Consider the following 22066-nt stretch of genomic DNA (forward strand, 5'->3'; position numbering starts at 1 on the left):
AAAGCTGTATAGCTTCATGGTCTTCTGAAATGACAACTTCATGTCAGTCCATGCTATATAGTATTTCCTCCTTCATCTGATATAGTGACTAGTGTTAAATAATACAGCCTTTTTCTGTTATTGCCTAAAATCAAGTACAGTATACAGCATGCTATATACACTTGTGTCAGAGATAAGAGAGTAATACAAATAGTCTGTTGCAAACTCTGTTAAAAGAAATGGCAAACACGGTTTCTATACAACTGAATTATGTTGGCTATATATGGAGCTTTTCCTGTTTTTCATGCCTGATAATCTGCATTGCAGCTATGTTGCTTTTTCTTTTTCCTCCTCAAAGCTCTTTGAAATAAAAGACATTACTTAAAATGAGGAGAAAGCAATGCTCATTCTAACACAATGTACTGGTAACCAAGTCTGCTAAAATAAGGATTTGCATAGATCAGAAACAAAGGAGCATATTTTTAACTTATTACTACCTGTAATCTACAGTTTGTAATTCTTATAAAAAGAGCAGATATTTAGCATCAGATTCTTGATTATGTTTGGGTTTTCGTTTGCTGGGCTTTTTTCCCCCTCTCCAACTGTGGTCTTTGCTTTTTTGGTAAAAGTACAAAAAAATTGTAATCTGCCCAGCTGGAACATAAACATATTGCTGCCTTTGATGAATATCAGTAAGTACTAGAGAGCTCTATAATGACGCTATTGTCATATATATATATTCGTCTATTAAAATCTCTTAGCGTTGATGACAAAGATCAGTTGATTATAGCTCAGTTCATTTTTTGATATTGTATTAATCACACCAACTGTTCTACAGGCTGAACTTCTAGTAATCATAAGGTACACCTGCAAAAATGTGTATGTCTTCTGTTTCATTTTTTCCCTTGAAAACAAGCTCTACTATGATTCCCCCTAGCATACAAAGTAAATACAAATTTCACCATTTCTTGCCTGTAAGAGTTTAATATAGTATGTGTTATTCACCTAGGAAACCTTCCTTTTTCTGCTTTAGCAATTAAGATTTCTGCCTTTTACTGACTTGAACGAGGAACAATCCACAAAAACAAAATCATACTGCTCATTTCTGTCAATCACTGCAAATACAATTCTAGAATTTCACGACAAATCTTTCAAGTGTGTTAGATGTTTAGTCTAAGACATTAGATATTTAGTGCAAGACCTCTCTATAAATAAAAAGCAGCAGTCTCCAACCTGCAATAACTGAATGACCGACTGAAACAAAGGGAGGAAAAGAAATTGTCATACCGGTGAACTCCACTGTTGCACATAATGATGTGACAAGCTCCAAGCCTGCTACAGAGTTCGGAAGACACTGAAAGCAATCCAACTCCGGAAGCACTGCACGCAGTGTACGCGCAGGCAGCGGTGCGCTTGGATCGGATAAAGGACCCTATCAGTCGGTAAAGTTCATCCAAGCAATTGAGAGGCCTCATCAGCTGCAAGAGAGGAAGAGATATAGCAATTTAAATATTTGCTACTGAGCACATATGAAATGCTCTTTTAGAGTAGGTCAGCACAGATGCAGATGGAATGGCAGGGCTGGCTGAGAAAGCCGAAGCCAAATTCCATAACATAAATACAGAGCACACAGCCTTCTGTTACATAAGCTATGACAACTTTTTCAAACTTTTAAATTCTTACCATCACTGACTGTTTCATTCCCAGTCCTGCCTACAGAGGTGTTTTTCACTTCAATAAACTGAATAGACCCATCAGTGCTATTTCCATTAATGGTATTGCCAAAGAAGGGAAGCCACAAAGAGGCAACCTACAACCGTACGCACATACAGGAGGGATGTCAAGACTGGTTAATTGACTTGCTGAGAAAATCAGCTTATAATTAAGACAACGCTGTCCTTTATTTATACAAATGTCTAGTTCCTAATCCTGACTAACAAAATGAAGAACAGAAGTGACAAAAACGTACTACAAAACAAGAACGGTTAACTTTGTAGCAGGACTTAAAATAACCTCAGCATTACCATACGGAAAATAAATGATCCACCTAGTAAAGAAGGCAGCTTCAAGTGGAAGGCAGTCTAGCAATGAAAAGCACCATCTCATGGTGCTTTGTGTAAATGAGACGTTCACAAGACAGTTTTGCAGACCTCATAATTCCAAATTCCCCATTCTCTTTATTCCAGAAACACTTACAGATTCCAGCAAACCCCCCCTGTTACTTAAAGAATGAATCTTTTGAAAGACAGATTCATTCCCTAAAGGCAGTTTTAACTAATTAGGGAAATGGCAGCCTCACTTGCTCCTGTATGAAGGTTACCTTCGTTGGGAAGCATAGAGGTCAAGTAAATCAATTATAACAATCAGCATATTTAAACCTGGGCACAAACAGATTTAACTTGGTTTAGGTCCTATTGCTTTAACTTGCATACATTTAAATTAATTTTAACTGGTGCCATTTACTAATGCAGAGCTATGGACAATAGAACAAAAGTCACAGCCACAAACTGAGATCATGCACTCACTCTTAGCTTGCTCCAACTGCAAAATAAATGCATTAGTTTAACCTAGCATCCCTTGGTCAGATCTGGATTATGAGATGCTTTTATCTTGCCCTTGAACTTTTCACCAAAACACACGGGGAACAGGTTTAGGGGTAACAAGCACTCCATATATAGCTAAATATCTCCTGCTGCACCTATAACTGCTTAGAAAGTTAAGCGGCTGACTCCGTGTCCTCCTCCCCTCCCATGCGGCCCAGCACAAATCCAAGAAACAGGATCTATCAGTCTGTTAACACCCATGCTGGACGATATCGACACAAAATTGTAGTCTGTCATAGGGCTCAGCTGATGATCACTGTATTTCTCAAGCCACAGTAGCTCCATCACTTTTGAAGTCAGTGTAGGCAAGACCCTAGGAACTTCTTTTTTCCCTTACTGGGCTGCACTATGGGCATTAACTCTCCCACAATAGGAGAGTACATTAAATGATTTTCATAGCCCCTGGGATCTTTCAGTCACAGAGGTTTAAAGACAGATGAAGGCATTTGAAGAAAGCCTAAACAAGTAGGTTTAGAAGAAAGCCTTCTGAGCAGGATGCTGAAGGAGTATTTAATTTGGAACAACTTTCAGAACAAAGAATTTCTGCCTGCACCTGCTCTCCCCCCACATGCTCCTGGAGCAATTGCATTGCTCTGAAAGCACAGTGAAAAAGGAAAGCCATGGTTCCCCTTCTCAGACACATTGGTGCCCTCCAGCCACACTTTTTGATACAGAACCACGTGGTACCACATACCCCTAAAACACAGGTGGGACAAAATGCTGCAAGAGAGCTCCTCCTTACCCCCACCTACCCCTTCCAGCTTTAAATAATTCAATTTTTCGATGGAATTAAGAAAGCCTCAGGAAAGGATTACAATAACACAGTGTGTAACATGCAAAGTTTAATTAGGCACCTAGCATTTTTATTTACCTTATCTATATAAGCCGCTTTAGATGTTGAATTTGGAGGCAAGTTCGACTTGTCCAGGTAGAATGCCCTGAGAAAACAAACAGAATAAGGCAAAAACTGTTAATTGTTTAAACTCCTGAACAAAATAAATGTAGGTGACGATTAGACACCATCCTAAGGTTGGAATTCTTTTTTTAATTTCATGATAAGAGAGGATCAAGGAATAATATATGGGTAAATAGGCACTAACACTCTTTCTTTTAAAGTAATAAGGAACATTTTTCTCGTTCCGGAGACAAACTGTCCCTCTGTCCTATGAAAATACAGTGCAAAATTTTAATGTCTAGTTAGTAGAAAAACTGGGTCTGAAAATTATTTTCACCAAAGGTTTGTGGCAACTGTCTAGATTTTAATAGTGCCTTTGGGAAACCTGGCATGTAAACAGTGCCTGAGCCTCATGGGCTACAAGGTTTTTTTATAATAGCTGTATATAACTGCAATAATATCAGAACAGAATCCCAAACATGAAACACAGTACTGACAGAGGAAAACATACACAAACTCACAGTACAAAAAGAAACAAAAAAGCAAAAACCCTACATGGGGCAAATATACATCATACAAGCAAAACGACATTTGCAATGTGTGCACTTATGCATGCATGTGTAAATAAAAACAAACTGCCTTTCTTTACAATTTCTGCATGCTTCTTTGAAAATGAGTTAGTGCATGAAAGGAAAAGCCAAAAAAACCTGTCATTTACCTGCAAAACACAAATGTGATAGAGAAAGCATACTTACTGTATCTGGTTTCTCTCTTGTATACTAAAGCTCATCAACCCACATTCTCCCAGTTCCTTCTATAACCTCTCACTTATCAATGAACACTACCATATAAAGTTTCTATAAAATAGACAAATGCAACATGCACTGTTTTAAAAGATAAATGTTTGCTAATTTCTGTCTGGCACAGAGGCTGATATTTTGTACAAGGGGCTCCCATGCTATCCTTCTCTCCTAAAACAGGAAAAACTTCTCTCATTCAACACTAGAAGGGAAGAGCTTTAGCAAAGAGCACACGGGAAGCACGGACCTCTTTTCCTGTCTCCTTCAACTCAGGAACCCCAGAAGAATTTTTTTTTTCTTTCTACCTTACAAGCAAATTAATTGCTCGCTACAGATAAGCTATCATTAAACATCTCAAAAGCAGAGGAAATATCTTGTATATATCTTGACAAGATCACAGTTTCTCTGCCTCTGCAGCATTGCTTAAGAAAAAAAAAACATTGTCCTGCCCATGGCAGGGGGGTTGGATTAGATAATCCTTCAAGGTCCCTTCCAACCCAAACCATCCTGTCATTCTATGATCACAAAACTCATTCTGCTGGTTGAAAAGCTCCTAAAACCTGCTGGGGCAGCTGGAAATAGAAACACCTAGTAGGCTTCCCTGGCTGGATGAGGCATCCGGTGAGAACCAGGCAACAGCTACCACTGCAGCAATTCTGGCCAAGGTTAAAAGAAAACAAGAAAAACACCACTGAACTACAGAACATATAGGACAAAACTAGATTCTCCTGTGGAAGCCTCAGGGTATCACTACGATCCAGCTCCAATGCCTGTGCACAAGGAGCAGACCTGACTAAAGGTCACAGCTGAGCGACGACTCGGGCTGGAACTATGGAGTGTGATAACCAAATTTCAATTGCAATAAAATACAAAAATAACACTGAATAGAATGCATCCTTGCATCTCAGCTCTCAAATGACAGGATCACCTGGATCCTCCAGTCATGAAAACATTGATTCATATAACATACACGGATAAAAATCCCCCTCCCTGCTTTTTATGGTGTTACCCATGAGTGAAGTTACTCGCATAGTTACATACTTGCAGGGCAGGGGTGCAGACTGCAGATTTGAATAGCCTTTTATTCTTCAACCATCTGGAATAACTGAGCTGATAAAAAAATCCAGCCACTTTTAATTCTAGTAGACTTTACTTCCCACAGCTTTGCAGTTTTGAAACTCCCAAATTTAAGGTTTGAATCAATCCCCTCACAAAGCACGGCAAAGCTAATCTAGTTCTGTTATTCCATTAAGTCTGTTGCACGATCCAGAATGTACTCTATGTCAAAGGAAGCTGGAGACTGTTGGAAGGAAAAGAGGTTTGCAGAGAAAATTACTCATAAATCACTTTGAGCGGCCACAGCACATAAAAGCTACCTAAGCAGCAACAGACCAACCTTCTTCTTTGTTAGCAAAGCTAAAAACCAAAGCATCACCCTGCCATTCACTGAACATTGTCAGACTGAAAGCCTATACTGTTTTCTCCTGCCATGCCACAGGAAAATCTGCTTCATTCAGAGTCTGTTCAGTCTGTTCTCCCATTCTCTTTGGACTGTTATTTCAGCAAATTCAGCTGCATTAAATGAAACCAGAAACCAAATATAGAACAGTACACACATTAATGGAGTACATGGAAAATAATCAACTCAGGGTACAAAATGAAGCAACGTGGACACTAGAATGGGATATACAATTATAGAAATTACTCCATTAATTCAGTCAATTATTCATTAACCTAAAGAACAAACAAAAATCAACTACACACAACATTAATTTTAAATATCAAAATATCCTGTTACAAATGAAACTATCCCCCCCCAATCAGATAACACTCCCAGATGTTTCTCAAGTGCTTTATTTTTATTGCTTTTCATAAAAACTGTCTTCAGTATTTTACAGAACATGACAAACTGTGGACAGCATATAGATTTCCAAAGCACTCACTTAATTACTAAATGCTTGTTAAGGTCCTTAATCATATTTTATGGGAAAAGTTAATGGCAATCTTGGCATGGTGCCCAATTTGGACAATATTTTCTAATCCATTTGAAATGAACAAGAATGAAATCATAGTTCTTTTTGTCTCCAAATATGATGCTAGTTTTGCTTCTAAAAGCCTTACAATTTCTCTAAGTTGTAGCAGAAAAGCCTTTTTTTAAAAAAAGGTAGAAAATCCAATAGGCATTAAAACTACAGTGGATTATTGCTGTGTTCCACTTCTGTAAGATATCCCCCGTGTAACAATGTCAAATAATGGGACAAATATCTCAGGAAAAACTTACACTGGGATGAGGTAACAAATATCTCAGGGTTCAAAAAGAAAAATCTATCACAAGATGAATGCTTTCCCGAGATGTTTCCCTGGAACTTGAGTACAAAGGAGATCCAGAAGTATTGATGTTTTCTTAGTGAAGCAGTTTACAGGGTACCCTCCAAAATTGACCCAGACAAGTAAAATCCTGAAAATTTAAATATTGAAAATTGAACCCTAAGGAGGCTCCAAACCTGTAGAGACACGCATTCCTGAGTAACTTTGTACATGCAAATAATTCAAGCAAAGCTAGTCTTACTCTCAGTTTGTTGTTCCAGGAAGCCCATAGGGTTATCCTAGATGTTGATCATCTTTTCTTCAAACTACAAGGACAGTAAAGAAGTGATTGGAGTGGAGGAGAGGGGGCAGAGCAGGTAATTGGGTTATGACATTAAATAAAGGCAAGCTGGGGGTTCTGCTCTAGAAAGGTTTTGCTTTGATGTTATAGCAGAGAAGAATTTAGTATTTTACATTTTCTTCATCACTGTGGGATACATATAAATAAATTCATACTGTCTTCAACAGAAGCATGGAAATATATTTTAATTCTACTTAATTTTCAATCCCTTGGTCACAGGATATTCAATATCATGTAGATAAGTATGGTCAACAACATGGCAAAGGATACATCAGTACAGAGGTGCAGAGTTAGGAAGTGTTAGAATTAGTGTCCCTAATTCTTTTCTTGAGCTCAAGAGATAGACATAGATAAATAATATCTCTGTGTATTTGCATATATATGCACACATACTTTTGTATTTTTTTAATAACAATTCTGTGTTCTGCCATCTGGTTGTTAACTATATAGGTAGTATGTGTATAGTGCACGTATTATATATATATGTATGTATACACACACATTTGGAAATATATTTTTTATATATATATTATATATAAAAATTCAATTGTTTCTGTAGTACAAAGTATCCATTGCAGAAAACTACTTGCTGTCACAGCAAACAAATCTAGAAGTATTTTATATGTTCTTTCCACTAAACGGTAAGTCTCAATAAATGATAAATTACAAAGTATAATTACCTTCTCAGCCCATACTATGACCTAGTGATTTTAAATGGTGTGTCCTAACATCTATGTCAGTGATACAATCCTATGTATAGTGTCATTAGTAGTTAGAGAAAGGTTTAATTATAAGAAGAGAAAACCTTCATGACAGTATCACGATTTTAAATTCTCAAAGAGCATACATAGTAATATTCTGAGCTTTCACAACTATTGTGCAAACTGAAGTGCAGAACAGAAAATTTTCATGTGGCTCTAAACTTATCATGGGTAATTCACATTTCATGTGTAAGCAACTCAGTAAGCCCTTCCTTTGTACTGGGCACTGGTGAGGCTGCACCTTGAATGCTGTGTTCAGTTTTGGGCCCCTCAATAGAAGGAGGACATTGAGGTGCTGGAGCGTGTCCAGAGAAGGGCAACGAAGCTGGTGAAGGGTCTGGAGCACAAGTCTGATGAGGAGCGGCTGAGGGAACGGGGGTTGTTTAGTCTGGAGAAGAGGAGGCTGAGGGGAGACCTCATCGCGCTCTACAGCTACCTGGAAGGAGGTTGTAGCGAGGTGGGTGTTGGTCTCTTCTGCCAAGTAACAAGCGATAGGATGAGAGGAAACGGCCTCAAGTTGCACCAGGGGAGGTTTAGATTGGATATTAGGAAAAATTTCTTCACCGAAAGGGTTGTCAAGCATTGGAACAGGCTGCCCAGGGAAGTGGTTGAGTCACCAACCCTGGAGGTATTTAAAAGACGTGTAGATGTGGTGCTTAGGGACATGGTGTAGTGGTGGACTTGGCAGTGCTAGGTTAACGGTTGGACTCAATGATATTAAGGGTCTTTTGCAACCTAAATGATTCTATCATTTTTCTACGATTCCTGGCTTACTCCGGGCACAAAGTGACAAATCAGCTTTTGCCAGTCTCTGCTCTAAGTGTAAGCAAACAGAACTATGGAGTCTATGGGGAGGAGGATGTGACTGTAAGGTGAGACAAGCAAAATACACAGAAAAAAGATGAGGATAATTAGATTTAGTTATGCACAGAAATACCCACAAGTGGGGAGGGGGTTAAGCAAATTTCAAGAAATGAAACTTAAGGGCTTTCTTGGCAACTATCTGCTTTAGTGGAGTAGACTGGGAGCATAGCTGGGACACAGACTTTCAACCTGGAAAACCAAATTCCCAAGAAACTGGACTCTTTAAGAGGGGATGATTCTTCATAGTGCTCCTCATTTTCTTGCAAGCCTGCAGCAGCTGGCTAAACTACTGGTCTCCCACCAATTTAAACTCTCTCCAGTCTGTGAAGAGGGCATGTTGAGAAATTGGTGTTAGGATGTGTACAAGTATCTGAGTGCAAACTGAGGAGGATGCTTGCAAAGGAACAGCCCTACTATCCCAGCAGGCACATCACAGCCCTACTCTCAAACCTTTATAAACACACACGCAGGAGATTATAGAAATGTGAGCACAGAAATGTGAAGACAGAAAGTCATGGATGACAAAAAATGGAAAAAAATATCATTTGCTCTATGTAACACTGCCCGCTTTTCACATGCTACATTTTAACCCCTATTTTTCTAGGAATCTAGTCTCCAGCATCTCTACCTACTTCCAAGATCACTTGAAACCATCCTATTTGTGATGTGAAAGGGAACTGTGCCACAGACCAGTTACAGCTGCCTTCCTGCTTCTCCCATCATTATTCAAACAGCCAAACCCACACTGAACCCATTAGTACTAACTAATTGCTTCCACATTTGCCTTTCAGACAGTAGATGTCTCCTTTTTGGCTCCTGATATTCCAGACATGGAATACACTGTTAAAAAGGACAACACGCCAAATAGTCTTTGGGTGGTCAGGGTTCCTACTACAGCTTCGAGCTGTACAAGCTGCAGGCTTGGGCTGGATTCCTGGAGTGAAAGAAAAGGCTCCACCTCTGATCACTGCGGATCCATGTCCTCTCCATTTGCAGAGGATAAAGCAAGCAGAATGAACCAGATATCCACCTCAGTGAGCAAAGACTCGGTATATATAATCTATCAAGACACATACTTTTCAATTTCAGAACACTACCTATGATAAATACTGATCATACTTTGTCAAAAGTCTAAAGAAACAATGAATTTACACTCTCAGAAAGAGCATAGCACTGGAAGAGGGAAAAAAAAAAAAGCTAAATTCAAGCCAGCTGGCAGTATCTTTTAGACCAGCTAGGCAAATTTAATTTACTTTGTCCAAGACGTCTCTATTTTCTCTCTGGTCTTGCTTCACTTAGATGCAATGAATCTTAATTTCTGTTCTACCTAAAATGCTTCTCATTAAGTTCATCAGGAGAAAAATTTAGCTATTATTTCCTTGTTATGTCCTTCAGAGTGAATGCTTAATTTTCAACCTCTCCTTCATAAAGATTTTGCATTTAGAGAGAGTTCAGCTACGAGTATCTAGTTCATGTAGAACCACATCTTAAAAATCTAAAAGGCATTAGATTTCCAATTTTTATAGTCATATAAACTACATGATAAATTTGTGTATGTAGCATTGCAGTCCAGTTTTACTGTTGCTTTTTTAAAAACAAAGCAATGTATCGAATACCTAGTATTGAAAACAGGAAAACAGTTTTTCACCTGCTTTATAAATACCCCACTGCACCAAAAAGAAAATATTTCCACAGAATCACTCTCTGAAACCTGTAACTCTCCTCAGGTTACTCTTTTCTGAATTTGATGGCAACGACAAAAACTGTTAATGTTGCTCATTAACATGTCGCTTACTGAAGTGGATAGACATGAGGGAAAGGAGAGTAAGACTAAAATCACAGGACAACAGCGGCACAAGGACAAACAGCATAAGCTTCTTAACCACTGAGCAATTTGGTTTGGAAAAGCTTTCCACTGGAAACAGTGGGGGAAGGAATCTGCCAATTTTAAGGTGGATTTTAATGCATTTATTACCGGAATTGATATATGATCTGGTCTTTGTGATAACGCAGGTATTGTCTCGAGGACCCATCAGTCTGTTCCAGAGACAGACAAGCTCTTTCTTTCATAGTAATTAACTATCTCTAAGTGGATATGTCCTTTATGTCATTGTATCTCATTTATACCAAAGCAACTATTAGAGAATTTTAGTTCAGCCTGAAGCCATGAGTGCCATCACATCTATTTTCTGCCTTGACTAAATTATACAGGATACGGAAAACATCAGCCTGCCAAGAAGCCTGCAGCTTCAGAGGCTGCTGTGCATGTATATGTGCATATACAAATAAAAAAGATGTTATATTCCTCAGACAGATTTTGTTCCATGCTTGCATAAATTCTAGGGGCAGAAGTACTTTCCTTTTCTTTTCTTTTTAAAAATCAAAAGAAACAAGGAAACACAACAACACGAAAACCTTATGGATTATAACATCCCAGAATAAAGAATTAAATTAAATTTGCCATCATTCTCTGGGGGGCTACTTATGCCATAAAATAAATACAGGAGGCTTCAGACAGAGAAACTGTTTGAAGTTACATTGTAAATGAAACACTTTAAAATGACAAATATTACATTCAGCGTAATCAGATGTTCAATGTAATGAGGGTAGTTAGCTAAATCATTTGTCATTAGATTCACTGATTATAATTGCTTCCTTAATGTAACAGACTTGCATTTACCTCCTAATATGATCTCCAAGAAAGCAGCAACATAGGGAAAAAACCCACAAAAAAATGGCCTTTTCCCTTTACTGCTCGCTTTAATTTTTCTTCTATTACTGCTGTACAACAGGCTGCCAATAACCCTGGACACAGCTGATTTCAAAGAATAGTTCCAATCACACAGAATGGTAGGCAGGCAGGAAGGAACACTTTTTCCAGACCTTCTTTGTCTACTGATGCACAGGCAAGTTAATTACTACACAGTGGTAATTAGCACCCACACTAGTGGTGGGGATGGATAGCAATCCTCAGCTGTCTTTCCCACAGCACGATCCTATCTTTGGAGTGAAGAACTGGGTCATTGTATAGTCAGGGGCGTCACAAGAAAGTGCCACGCTAGGGACAAAAGAAAAGTTATGGGAACTTTTCCTAACCTCACGTTCATCTGTTATTTTGCTTATTTCCCTCTGAATATTCCCAATCCAAGTCACCATAAGATCGGGAACCAAATTTTAAAGGTGTTTAGATGTCTAGATGCAAGCATAGGTGCTGAAGAGGCATTAAAAATGCTTATGAATCTAAAAGCCAGTGATTTCACTAATTTCTCATCAGTTAAAAATTATCTGCATCGACAGTTTTGGAATCCAAACAGGTATATTGATGTGCAGTTTTAGGCACCTATATCCCACCATAGTTTGCTCTTGCAGTCAACAATATGCAGCGAAGCATACTGCAGAGACCCAGAAGCTGGAAGCATACTTGGTACAACCAGCCCTGCACCCCACGGAATGACCTGTGCCCTGAACATGCTCTCTGCCTTTGAGATACATCCCTCGTCTGCACAGACACATCCAGGAAAAAACTCTTAAAGAGCAGATGTGCCTGGACTTTTCTGATTAAGAAGCTAACCAGAAGCACCTGTAGAAAATTGCATTTTAATAGAATGTCATAGGAGGGACCCAATTTTTTCCCAGAAAGAGAATTCACAAACAAAAAATAAAGATTAATCCGATAAAATGTCAAATACTCACAGAGAAAGGAAGACTGGAAGAACAAGCTTCCTTACTTCTGTAGACTTAAAGTCCCATCCTGGGCCATCAAGTCCAAACCTCTGATAACTTGGACAAACATTACAGAAGTTGTCATTCCTACACTCATCAAGGTCCATTTTAAAAAATGGCTTATTTTTTTGCACGAAGCTAATGCAAAACCTGATTTCTCTGAGGATAAAAACTGTTCTCATATCCAACTAGATGTTTTATCTTAAAGTCACTATTCAGTCCAAGGATTGTCTGAGTTAACAGCCATTCAGCTAACCTGTCTGTCAGGGTCTGTCCCAGCTTCCAACAGGCCTGCATTGCAACCAATCTTTTGTTGCAGTAATGACCATAAGATTTATTTCTATGCAACGTAATAATAACTACCACACTGAATCCCACTCTGCAGGAAAAAGACTTTTACCAAATATAAAAATCATATTCAAAGGACAGAATGTATTTTAACTAAATAATTCTTAAAGCAGTAATGATTTGAAAATTACAATTAAAGTTTACCCTCATGCTTTTACAATTACATGACTCAAGATTTGCAAGAGAATACTTAAACCAACCAAGCAATCCAAGTAAATATAGTGCATTTGTGAGTTTTTGTTATTCCTATGGATTCAAACACCATTCTGCCCTACATTCTTGAAGCAAAACGGTCTCTGGTATCTGTAAAGCAAAAGAACTGATTCAGGACGGAAAAAGCCTATCGAATGGCAAGGAGTAGCAAAGGAGGAAGATGGGGAAAAGTGGGAGGAGGCAGGAGAACACAGAAGGGGCTCACTTAACATCAGCCTCTGCACAGGTCAGATACACAGGTTCTTTCTGGTCCTCTTCTAAATTAGAAGACAACTGCTGAGCTATCAAACACATAGTAATAAAGATCTTTAAAATCTTTGCTGACCTAATTACTTTCACTTGGTTGTACTGCATGTTTCTCATTAGCAAATAATTTGATGAGGTTAATTTTACATTGCTGGCAACTACTAGCACCAACTCAACTTGCAAACAGAATTTGGACATAACTTTCTTTTCCTTATCAGTGTCAGAGAAACAGAATTGGTGCACTATAAAAATAAGTGCAATCTGGCTGACTGTAAAAAAGAAATCCAGCACGATTAAGAATAATTGTGGGCCAGATGCTGAAGATTTCCCAGCAGTTTCAGAAATTTCATAAACTAGGTAATGATTGGTTTTCTTAAAAATAACATCTTTATTCTGATAAAGGACTTCCCACATATTGCTGGGGTAGGAGATATTGCCTCAGGAATTGCAGAAAAACTCAACTTTAGCTGGCCTTAGAGTAAAAGTTCCCTTATATTATTAATTAGATTCAAATAGCTAGGGTTAAGTCCATTACGGAAGATATAGGGACGTTTTCTCCATTCCACATAAGCATGAAATTCTATAACCGGTTTTCAATCGTCTTTCATGCATTCTCATAAAAATGATAATCTTATCATTACTATTTCATAGTTGAGGTAGTATTTGCAAAAGCCCCAAAGCAAGAACCATGAAAGACAGAAGCTCTTATGATGCTCAAATAAGTGTCATGGAGGACAATTTTGCACCTGGATTTATTGTATCACTTTTGATACTGTGGAAAAGCTGGTCACAGTTCCATAGTTATAAATGAATTTTGCAATAAAAGCAAGGATTCAGCTTCTTGACTTTATATGATGGATAAAGGTTATCCTTGCTGAATTCCACTTAAAATTTCCTAATATATCTTTTGATTCATTCAAATACATAATTTGTAAATTAATTACTTTAAGGCACACATCAGTATCAGATTTGTCACCACATTCGACAAAAATGTTCTAGGTACTCAAACTTTACAAGACTTTACCACAAGAAATTAAGAGGTAGCTGAGCAAAGGTACTACCCATTTTTAATTTTACTTTCCTGCTTGGGTACATCCCAAGTTAGGCCAGCATCTCTGTTTGTAAGTGGGACCATACACAACAAAGTGGTCTCATGTGTTTCACATTATTAGAGCATTATTATCTAAATGCATCAGGAATAAGAGAAGCTGAACTTGTATCAGGAGTTCTCATCAACGGATGGCTCGGCTGCAGTGTCACTGCCAACCAGGGGTTTCATTCCCACTAGTCCCCATCTTCTTCTCCCACTACTTTCTCCTTTGCTGTTGCTCCCATTTGCTTTCTGCTGCCGTAGCGATGGAGAGATTATAAGATGGTCATCACATGGTCATTTCACAAGCAAGCAAGGCATTCCTTTTCTATGGAGAAAGAATGGTTTATGGATTGTGTCTTGAATGACTTATTTTATTACTGATTAGGTGGTTCTGCACAGAGGATTTCTTCCACGTGAAGAGTTTAAGATAGTATTATTGCACTTGAGTATGTTTCCAGGGAATATTCAATTTCACTTTTTTGTTCTTCTTTAGAGCAATTATCCAAACGTTAATATCTTTTGCTGCTGTAGTTACTTTATTAGATTCTCCTGGCCAAACACCTACACAGGCTAGAAAATGGCAGAACAAGAACAAAGCATCTGCTCTTCTGTTTTTCTTCTTCACATTATGTGAGTGAATTCCTGAAGCTGTTTGTGCCTCATTTAAGAAATGGGTAGAGTTCACCAGAAAGCAAACAAAAAAAAAAAATCAATTACTGAATGTTCTCATCAGACAGTAGATGGCTCGAAAAGAACTTTCCTATTTGTGTGACTGGACAGAGCTATCCACGGTAATTTTTGTTGAATGCTATCTTTTTCATAGTAACTTCTAGCAAAACTAGGCCTTGGAGGTTAGCAACTGATCAGAGCTTGAGTCACAATGCGGTAAGAGGAACGTGCCTCATTAGAGCCCCAGCATGAATGGAGGTTCTAACACATGAGGTAAGCAAGGTCAGGTGTCGTGGTTTAACCCCAGCCGGCCACTGAGCACCACGCAGCCACTCGCTCACCCCCCCACCGGGTGGGATGGGGGAGAGAATCGGAAGGGTAAAAGTGAGAAAAACTCGTGGGTTGAGATAAAGACAGTTTAATAGGGAAAGCAAAAGCTGCGCACGCAAGCAAAGCAAAACAAGGAATTCATTCCCTACTTCCCATCGGCAGGCAGGTGTTCAGCCATCGCCAGGAAAGCAGGGCTCCATCACGCGTAACGGTTACTTGGGAAGACAAACGCCATCGCTCCGAATGCCCCCCCCTCCTTCTTCTTCACCCAGCCTTATATGCTGAGCATGATGTCATATGGTATGGAATAGCCCATTGGCCAGCTGGGCCAGCCGTCCTGGCCACGCTCCCTCCCAGCCCCCTACGCATCTGGCAGGGCATGGGAAGATGAAAAGTCCTTGACTAGCGTAAACAATACCTAGCAACAACCAAAACATCAGCGTGTCATCAACATTATTCTCACACTACATCCAAAACACAGCACTATACCAGTTAATAGGAAGAAAATCTACTCCATCCCAGCCAAAACCAGGACATCAGGGAACACTAGAGCATAGAGTCAGGAAGAATTTCTTTTAAGGATTTTCCTGGGGGCTAAACTGGGCCTATTCATAGAAAAAAACAGCACAAAAAGTCTTGCCTTGTCCAAGTGATAGAAATTTCTTTCCAACACTAGCTGACTTCAACTAGGCCAAATACTGGCATGACCAAGGCTTTCTGTAAAACTGATTTATAACATAAGCCTTGTCAAATAAATACTCAGGAGGAACTTTTTTCCCCAAAGAGGAAGTACTAATACAAGAAGGTGGAAAACAGACTAAATAAATACCAAATTTGTCATTAACACAGAAGTGCACTGACACAGATGTCACAAAAGAATGAAATATACAGTACTCACTGAATACAACTGGCTTTAAAATCACTTTTGCTATAGTACTGCTTTGATTAAAACAGAATCTAGAAAGTCCACTGCTTTGATAACACATTAGAGAAAAACTTTTGCAAGATCCATGAAGAAAACCTTCCAAAGACAGGAGTGTGCCAACAGGTGAAGGAATTGGAAAAAGAGACCCTCATTTATCCTCCTTCCCCTTCTCCACTGTCCTTAACCTCTTTTTTTAACTCCTGTTCTCTGCTGCTTTTAAAAGCTGCCTAACAGTTCCAGTGAAATGATAGTGTTTCCATCTGATTCAAGACATTTAAAAGTGAATAGATGTGATTTTACTGCAGTCCTTTGCACTCTCTTTCGTCAACTCATGTGCAAATAAGTGTACTCAAACACGTATTTTTCACAGATATAGTGAGATGCAAGAGTGGTCTATGTACACATCTTCATTATTTTACTTCATAACTAATAGATTACAATATACCAGAAATTCTGTCTTTATGTGCAACTTCTTAATGAAATATTTACAGAAATACACAGCTGCAGAATCTTTACATATACTGACAAGTATGCACTCTGTAACCCATACCCAAAGCTGATGCAAGTATCCAAATATGTTTATATTCCCATCAGTATGAGGGGGGCGATGAGGAAAATGCTCAGCTTTGTGGAAAACAACACTATTTTTTAAGTCCTATTCTGTAGAAATTAAGTAAATATGGTCTGCAGAATCAGATCATAATGTTTAGCAATTCTGATACTCCATTTGTGTTCAAGTAGACATTTCCTTTTCTATGTGCATTAGTACAACAACCTGGAGGCAATTACAGCTATAGCTTTCATGGGAAAACAATTTTTTAAAAAGTAACTTAACAGTGCAGAAATCAAAAACGTCAGAACCATGAATCTTGGATCTTATTCAATCATGCATCAAAAAACAACCATGATACAACACACTTCAGTTTAAAGATGTGTCATAGAAACTGCAGGAAAGCAGAACTTGGTAAACTAATCTCAGGAATGTTGGTTTATTACCCACCGTAGTTTCTGGTTATACTGCTTGACTTTTTCTAGTGAGGCTGCGTTAATCTGAGCTTGAAATTCTTCTACTGAGACACTGTCTCTGTAATAATATCCTTCCATGCTCTCCAATGCTGTGAAAAAAGAAAGGAGAATGGAGAAGAGAAAAATCAGTATTAAATAATTAGTATTCTCCTTCTTTGTAGCTTCGTTCACACACTAGTGAATTACGTTTTAACCTTGAGGTTGTGACCCCACTGTGGATTGCTGAGCTGTTTCCATATGTCATCAAATTCATACAGATCTCTCTTTAAGATTTCATTTACAAGAAAAATTATATTTCTTGCCCTGTGGAAAATACAAAGGAGAGCGCTACTTTGAGTTCCGTTGCTCTAATTAAAGTACTCCTGCCCTTTGAATGTAAATGTGGTTTTTAGTTCTAATATATCCTGGAAGAAAACAGCAGAGTGAGCCGGGGTAGAGGAAAGAAAGGATTAATGTACCAGCTACTTTCACAGAGGGAGACCTAAGCTTCTTACGAAGCCTGATTTTGGGAGACGTGGAGCACTTGAACCTCTAGTTATTCCCACTGATAATGTGAATGCCTTCTTCCAGATCAAGCAAAGCAAACTTCTCTGGATTTCTGAAAATGCCCTGTAAGGTCCCTTTCAGGGATCAGGTAAGTTTCTAAAGTCAAATACTTGACTGTGTCCACTTTTGTTGTATTCACTTCACCAAAGCAAGGATGAACACTGCTACAAGAACTCAGGAACTAAACAAAGACTTCCATTAAAGGAAGGATCGTATGTCCTCATATGATCATTGCACAGAAATTAAAAGGTGGAAAAAATGAACACACTACCGTTCCATTTTGGGATGCTCTTCCTAGCCATAGTTTTTAAAAAAAGAAAGAAAAAAAAGAACATTCCCCCAGCCCCTTTAATTTAGATACTCAGGGAAGTTTAACCTTTTCTTTAGCCAAGTCAAATCAAGTGTTTGAAAGGTCCCCGGTGTCGTGGTTTAACCTGGCAGGCAGCCAAATACCACGCAGCCGCTCACTCACTCCCCCCACCCCCAGCGGGACGGGGAGAGAATCGGAAGGGTAAGAGTGAGAAAAACTCGTGGGTTGAGATAAAGACAGTTTAATAGAACAGGGGAAAAAAAGGGAAAATAATAATGATAATGATAGAATATACAAAATGAGTGATGCACAATGCAATTGCTCACCACTCGCGCTGACCGATAATCAAGTAGCGATCGGTACTTCCTGGATCACACCTACCCTTCATATACTGAGCATGACGTCACATGGTATGGAATACCCTGTTGGCCAGCTGGGCTGGCTGTCCTGATTATGTTCCCTCCCACCTTGTGTACCTAGCTCAGTCAGTAGGCACGGGAGCTGTCCTTGGACTAGGAGGGCACTTAGCAACAACTGAAAACATCAGTGTGTTATCAACATTCTCCTCATACTAAATCCAAAACACAGCACTAGGAAGAAATTTAACCCTATCCCAGCCGAAACCAGGACAGTATCCACCCCTTATTCCATACCATTTACGTCGTGCTTAGGTCTCACATCTTTTTTTAATACATTTCAATTAACCACCACTATCTTTCTTTATATATACACACACATATATATATGCACGCACAGATATCATTCCCTCGGTCTATGGACTATCCCTCTAAAATGTCCACTGAGTTCATTTAGTCCACAACTTTGGGCTCCATCTGTTATAACAGTCTTTCAGGGCCGAAGAGATGGTGTGCGGTGTTGGGCCGTTGCATCCTGAAGCCAGTTCTCATTTTGGTACTGCTGCGCTCATCCAGTTCTATCATCGTTGCACTTCGCTCGGTTTCATTGGAGTTAGTTCATTCTTCACTAATCTGGGTGATTTTCACTGCTATACCACTGCTATATCATAGAAATAATGATATACAATATCATGTAACAGTTGACATCAAAATTCAGTTCATTGGCTCTTTTCACCCAAAATCAAATCCCCTTGAGGTACACACCGGACCTCCCCATCCTTTCGCATCACCCACCAAGTGCACCCAGGTCCTTGAGCAAAAGCAATCCCACGGATGGGTTTTCCCTTGCCAGAGGCAGGAGTAACCCAGACTGTCTTCCCCAGCATATTTCTCATATGCACGACAGGGACTTTATCTCCATCTACAGTACGTAAGAGTTTTGATTGGGCAGGGCCAGCTCGATTGGCAGATCCCCTGGTATTGACTAACCAGGTGGCCTTTGCTAAATGTGTGTCCCAATGTTTGAATGTCCCACCACCCATTGCTCTCAGCGTAGTCTTTAGCAGTCCATTGTATTGTTCGATTTTCCCGGAGGCTGGTGCATGGTAGGGGATGTGATAGACCCACTCAATGCCGTGCTCTTTGGCCCAGGTGTCTATGAAAGTGTTTCGGAAGTGAGTCCCGTTGTCTGACTCAATTCTTTCTGGGGTGCCATGTCGCCACAGGACTTGCTTTTCAAGGCCCAGGATGGTGTTCGGGGCAGTGGCATGGGGCACAGGGTATGTTTCCAGCCATCCGGTGGTTGCTTCCACCATGGTGAGCACATAGCACTTATCGTGTCGGGTTTGTGGGAGTGTGATATAATCAATCTGCCAGGCCTCCCCATATTTATATTTCAACCATCGTTCTCCATACCAAAGAGGCTTTACTCGCTTGGCTTGTTTGATTGCAGCGCACGTTTCACATTCGTGGATAACCTGTGCAATAGCGTCCATGGTTAAGTCCACCCCTCGATCACGAGCCCATCTATATGTTGCATCTCTTCCTTGATGGCCTGACGCGTCATGGGCCCACCGAGCTATAAATAATTCATCCTTATGTTGCCAGTCCAAATCCACCTGGGCCACTTCAATCTTAGCAGCCTGGTCCACCTGCTGGTTATTTTGATGTTCTCAGTGGCCCGACTCTTGGGTACGTGAGCATCTACGTGACGTACTTTTACAGTCAGGTTCTCTACCCGGGCAGCAATATCTTGCCACAATGCGGCAGCCCAGATGGGTTTACCTCTGCGCTGCCAGTTGTTCTGCTTCCACTGCTGCAGCCACCCCCACAGGGCATTTGCCACCATCCATGAGTCAGTATAGAGATAAAGTACTGGCCATTTTTCTCGTTCAGCAATGTCCAAGGCCAGCTGGATGGCTTTCACCTCTGCAAACTGGCTTGATTCACCTTCTCCTTCAGCAGTTTCTGCAGCTTGGCGTATAGGACTCCATACAGCAGCTTTCCATCTCCGATGCTTTCCCACAAGGCGACAGGACCCATCAGTGAACAGGGCATATTGCTTCTCATTTTCTGGTAGTTTATTATACAGTGGGGCTTCTTCAGCACGTGTCACCTCCTCCTCTGGGGATATGCCAAAATCTTTGCCTTCTGGCCAGTTCGTGATCACCTCCAAGATTCCTGGGCGACTTGGGTTTCCTATTCGGGCCCGTTGTGTGATCAGTGCGACCCACTTACTCCACGTAGCATCGGTTGCATGATGTGTAGAGGGGACCCTCCCCTTGAACATCCAGCCCAGCACCGGCAGTCGGGGTGCCAGGAGGAGCTGTGCTTCAGTACCAACCACTTCCGAAGCAGCTCGAATCCCTTCATATGCTGCCAATATCTCCTTCTCAGTTGGAGTGTAGCGGGCCTCGGGTCCTCTGTATCCCCGACTCCAGAACCCTAAGGGTCGACCTCGAGTCTCCCCTGGTGCTTTCTGCCAGAGGCTCCAGGTAGGGCCATTCTCCCCGGCTGCGGTGTAGAGCACATTCTTTACATCTTGTCCTGCCCGGACTGGCCCAAGGGCTACTGCCTGAACTATCTCCTGTTTAATTTGTTCAAAGGCTTGTCGTTGCTCAGGGCCCCATTTGAAGTCATTCTTCTTCCTGGTCACTTGATAGAGAGGGCTTACGATCTGACTGTAATTTGGAATATGCATTCTCCAAAAACCCACAACGCCTAAGAAAGCTTGTGTTTCCTTTTTGCTAGTTGGTGGGGACATGGCTGTTATTTTGTTGATCACATCTGTTGGGATCTGACGACGTCCATCTTGCCATTTTATTCCTAAAAACTGGATCTCCTGTGCAGGTCCCTTGACCTTACTTTGTTTTATGGCAAAACCGGCCTGCAGAAGGATTTGAATTATTTTCTTCCCTTTCTCAAAAACTTCTTCTGCTGTGTTGCCCCATACGATGATGTCATCAATGTACTGCAGCTGTTCTGGAGCCTCACCCTGTTCCAGTGCAGTGTGGATTAGTCCATGGCAAATGGTAGGGCTGTGTTTCCACCCCTGGGGCAGTCGGTTCCAGGTGTACTGGACGCGTCTCCAAGTGAAAGCAAACTGTGGCCTGCACTCTGCCGCCAAAGGGATGGAGAAGAAGGCATTAGCAATGTCAATGGTGGTGTACCACTTGGCTGCCTTTGACTCCAGTTCATATTGAAGTTCTAGCATGTCTGGCACGGCAGCACTCAGTGGCGGCGTGACTTCGTTCAGGCCACGGTAGTCTACTGTTAGTCTCCACTCTCCATTAGACTTTCGCACTGGCCATATGGGACTGTTGAAGGGTGAGCGAGTCTTGCTGATCACTCCTTGGCTCTCCAGTCAACAAATCAGCTCATGGATGGGGATCAGAGAGTCTCGGTTGGTGCGGTATTGCCGCCGGTGCACTGCTGTGGTAGCGATTGGTACTTGTTGTTCTTCAACCCTCAGCAACCCCACAACAGAAGGGTCCTCCGAGAGACCAGGCAAGGCAGACAGCTGTTTAATTTCCTCTGTCTCCAGGGCAGCTATACCAAAAGCCCACCGGTACCCTTTTGGGTCTTTGAAATACCCTCTCCTGAGATAGTCTATGCCAAGGATGCACGGAGCCTCTGGGCCAGTCACAATGGGGTGCTTTTGCCACTCATTCCCGGTCAGGCTCACTTCGGCCTCCAATACAGTTAACTCTT

At 40.6% G+C, this 22066-nt stretch overlaps 1 protein-coding gene across 1 annotated transcript in view; it reads right to left on the reverse strand.

Annotated features, from left to right (window-relative positions):
• PREX2 (phosphatidylinositol-3,4,5-trisphosphate dependent Rac exchange factor 2) overlaps nucleotides 1-22066 on the reverse strand; it is a 194134-nt gene that overhangs the window by 25072 nt on the left and 146996 nt on the right. The window contains exons 35-37 of the mRNA XM_075141682.1: nucleotides 17118-17232; nucleotides 3454-3520; nucleotides 1267-1457 (exon numbers count right to left, since the gene is read on the reverse strand). Of these exons, the coding sequence (XP_074997783.1) occupies nucleotides 1267-1457; nucleotides 3454-3520; nucleotides 17118-17232 (373 nt within the window). The remainder of the gene's footprint in view (nucleotides 1-1266; nucleotides 1458-3453; nucleotides 3521-17117; nucleotides 17233-22066) is intronic.

This window comes from Calonectris borealis, chromosome 2 (genome assembly GCF_964195595.1).
Source record: "Calonectris borealis chromosome 2, bCalBor7.hap1.2, whole genome shotgun sequence".
Classification (NCBI taxonomy): Eukaryota; Metazoa; Chordata; class Aves; order Procellariiformes; family Procellariidae; genus Calonectris; species Calonectris borealis.